The sequence below is a fragment of the Amblyomma maculatum genome, chromosome 1 (assembly GCF_055883805.1).
Source record: "Amblyomma maculatum isolate TAMU_Amacu chromosome 1, ASM5588380v1, whole genome shotgun sequence".
Lineage (NCBI taxonomy): Eukaryota > Metazoa > Arthropoda > Arachnida > Ixodida > Ixodidae > Amblyomma > Amblyomma maculatum.
Genome location: NC_139344.1, coordinates 243,048,646 through 243,051,962, shown reverse-complemented (window position 1 = coordinate 243,051,962; position 3,317 = coordinate 243,048,646). Strand labels below are relative to the sequence as shown.

General features: G+C 47.3%; 1 protein-coding gene across 1 annotated transcript; it reads left to right on the top strand.

Moving 5' to 3' along the window:
- Nucleotides 1-729: 729 nt before the first annotated feature.
- On the top strand, nt 730-2,464 carry LOC146206082 (uncharacterized). Its single transcript, XM_084608486.1, has 2 exons — nt 730-1,642; nt 2,352-2,464. The coding sequence occupies exons 1-2, from the start codon at nt 739-741 to the stop codon at nt 2,462-2,464; spliced, it is 1,017 nt and encodes a 338-aa protein (XP_084464612.1). The 5' UTR covers nt 730-738.
- The last annotated feature ends 853 nt before the right edge of the window (nt 2,465-3,317 follow it).

Below are 3,317 nucleotides of genomic sequence, written 5' to 3'. Positions count from 1 at the left end.
CACTGACGCTCTCGAAATAATCCAGCGTAAGACAGTCAGGTTTATTTTTTCTAACTACCGTACAACTTATTCCCCGACAGCACTAATCAAACAACATGAAATACCGACACTGGAACTAAGAAAAAAAGTTCAGCGCTTAAAATTCATGTTCCTTGTTAAAAATAACCTTCTTGCTCTGACTCCTGACCCGTACATAACACCACTTACGGCACGCCGAACACGACATCGACACGACGACTCTCTAACGCCATACAGCACCATAACTAATGTTTTTAAATATTCCTTTTTTTCCTCGCACAATAACAGACTGGAAAAACTTACCTCTGTCTCTTCTAACCAACATTGATTCAATTGAAACCTTGAATTGCTGATCTCAAATGTTTTTCTTGTCTGCTTTTTGGTTGCCCAAACTGACCGTGTTTTTTTTTTTTTTTTGTCTTGCTGCACGTTTGACATTTCATTTTTGGATATTTCATTAATTGGCTTACTTATGTTTGTTTATGTTCATGACTTTCCCTAATGAATAGCTCGGTTTGCATTTCGTTTAGTCCTTGTTTTGCTTATATTCTATTGCCCAAAGAACAAGTGTCTTGAAATTATTTGCTATCTTCATTCTGTACGCTGATGTTATTTGTATGCTCCTCCTGCTTGGGCCGTAAAGGCCTGCAGTATTTAATTAAAAAATAAAATAAAAAAACACGGGCTTTCTACGCAGGGCATTCACCACCACTCGTCACGATGGGCGCGCTGGTCTGTCGGAGCCGGGAACCCGCCGAGACGGGCCCTACCATCCTGGCGGATTCGCCCGAGCTTTGGGCCAAGCCTGCTGCAGCCGCCTCGAGGGGCCAGGCCGGCCGACTGCCGTGGCACCGGACGCGACGGGCAAAGCCAAGCGGTGCCGCCGCGGTCGTGTCGCCCACGGGGGACAACTGCCCATGCTGCTGCGCTGGCGCAGCGGCAGCGGCCGCCGCCAAGCTGCAGCCGGAGGTGACGCCCCTGGAGCGGGCCGAGTCGCCTGCCAACAAGATCAGCTTCTCACGAAGCGCTTGGGAGACGCCGCCGTCACCATTGATGGACAAGACGAGCACCGTGCACGAAGAGGAGACTCTGTACGTGGAAGAAGCCACCGACCTGCTCACAGACACCGAGCAGCAGTGCCAGTTCGCGTTCTCAGGCAGCGACGACATGACCCAGGTGGAAGAGATCACCGAGAGCGGAGGCGAGCCGTGCACATTCTGCGCGCTCTACCCGGACGGCACGCTGGCGACGGCCGACGACGACGACGACCTGAAGGGTGCCGCCGAGCAGCTGTGCGCGCTATATCCTGGCGCCACTCGCCAGTCCACGGCGGCTGGCGAACCATGCAGCCTTTGCCTGCTCTTCCCGGGCGACGGTGGCGTGGCGCCGCGAGAAGACGAGCCCAAGGCGCTCGACGACGGCTGGTCCAACCTCGACGAAGAGGTGACCATCATGGTGGACAGGGTGTCCAGTCTCAGTTCCATCGTCGAGGAGAAGCTCAGGGTGAAGAACAAGACCAGACAGGACGTGTGGAAAGGGACTTTCGGCATCTACGTTCATCATGCCAAGGACGGCACGAAGAAGATAGTCATACGAGACGGCTGGACATCCTACCATATCCAAGGTAATAGTCATGTCTTGCTGAAAACAAAATCAGCTGCTCACCTTGGCGGTACGGGATATTGAAAATGCTTCTAGAGTCCAAATTGTGGAAGTGGGCCCCCATGCAGGCTCGATGCCTGGTACAAACTCATACAAAAATTTATTATGGTCAGTTCAGAAAAAACGCATGGTCGATTACAGATATTTGGCCCAAATATCTATAGCCGTTTCTTTGGCATTCTTTAGGTTTTTCTATAGTCTGTGTTATAAGAAGTCTGCATCCTATTCTATGAAATTCAGGTGTCCTTTATATGGTCAGCTATACAAAAATTCTTCGTATAGTAGGCTGTAAGCATTTGCCCCTTATAGCTATAGCCGTTCCTATGGCTGTCTTTAGATGTTGCCATTGTCCGTGCTATAGCAGAGTTTAACCGTTACCCAGGCAAAGCAAACTTTGGGCCCAATGTTGGTACTACGTTCGCAAAGTTCGGTCCTGCGTAGGGCCGGACGTTGCCAACACAATACTAACACTGGGCCTAGTGTTTGTGCGGCCCGAGTATGAACTAGAGGTTGCCTATGTATTGCAGTCTCTAGAATTTTATATGGTTAGCTATAAACTATATAGTAAGCAGTATAAGGCAGTTGTATATCTTGGTTACGGATCTATACATCCATGCGGGAACCGTGCTATGCCTCTTTGGACGTTTATTTTCAAATCTGTGCCTATACAGGTGAAAATCAGTCAGTGGTAACCCCAACTAAAGCCATCGTGCGTCGGAGGTGCTCATCGCAGGCGGAATTCCATTCGGTGACAGTGGTCCCACCAGCTGTACCAAAACTGTGACGGAATCCGTTCGTCGTACAGCTTTGTGGTTGATGTCATTCGATTTACCGTACCAACCTCGAGGCAACTCACGAAAGGGATTCGAACTTTCGATATTAGTACTTTCAACTGTGTGTCTTCCTGCATGTATTCGTGTATGTGTTTTCAAAATTGGAATCAAATTTGTGAAGCAACCGCTCATCGCACTCGAATTCACACGAATTCTCGTCGCATATGTAGCCCACAGCTCTTAGTGAAGTTGGAGGCTAAACCGTGAGAAGGATTCGAACCAAATACATATGTACCTTCATATGAATGCATTCCGACTTTCAGCAAGTTTTGCTAAAGAAAGGTGCATAACTGCTGGTCTACAGCATTTGGTATATATAGTACTCTACAACCAGCTAGAACAGTTCATACGGGTTGTAATCCGTAGTTTCAGAGGCATTTAAATCTCCATAGGCAGCTAAATGTAACTGTATAAGTACAGGTGTAAGGTATAAGGAACACGCAGTTTTTTATAGCCAGCTAAAACTGTTTATATGGCTTGCAGTCTGTAGCATTAGATCCATTGATTATCTCTGTAGGCTGCTGATCGTAGCCGTATGACTACTGGCCTATAGGCTCCCCCTGTACCCTTGTTCAGTCCTCTTTCATATCGTACAAAAATTGCCACTTGCACTTTCAAGTTCTTCCTTAACCTCACGAGCGACAAAAAAATAAGTGAATCCTACTGAAAAACCTCACTGTAAAAAATGTGTGTGAAATTACAGGTATTTTTGAAGAAAATTTCTGTACGAGTACAGAGAATATCTGTTCTACTTCATAGACCGAAATACGTTCACGAAAAAAACAGTAATTTTCTGTTTTCCAG

Excerpts from the sequence above, each read along its gene's own strand:
- LOC146206082 (XM_084608486.1), top strand. The coding sequence starts at position 739 with ATGGGCGCGCTGGTCTGTCGGAGCCGGGAACCCGCCGAGACGGGCCCT. Across the intron at positions 1,643-2,351 it reads GACATCCTACCATATCCAAG|GTGAAAATCAGTCAGTGGTA; the intron begins GTAATAGTCATG and ends GTGCCTATACAG.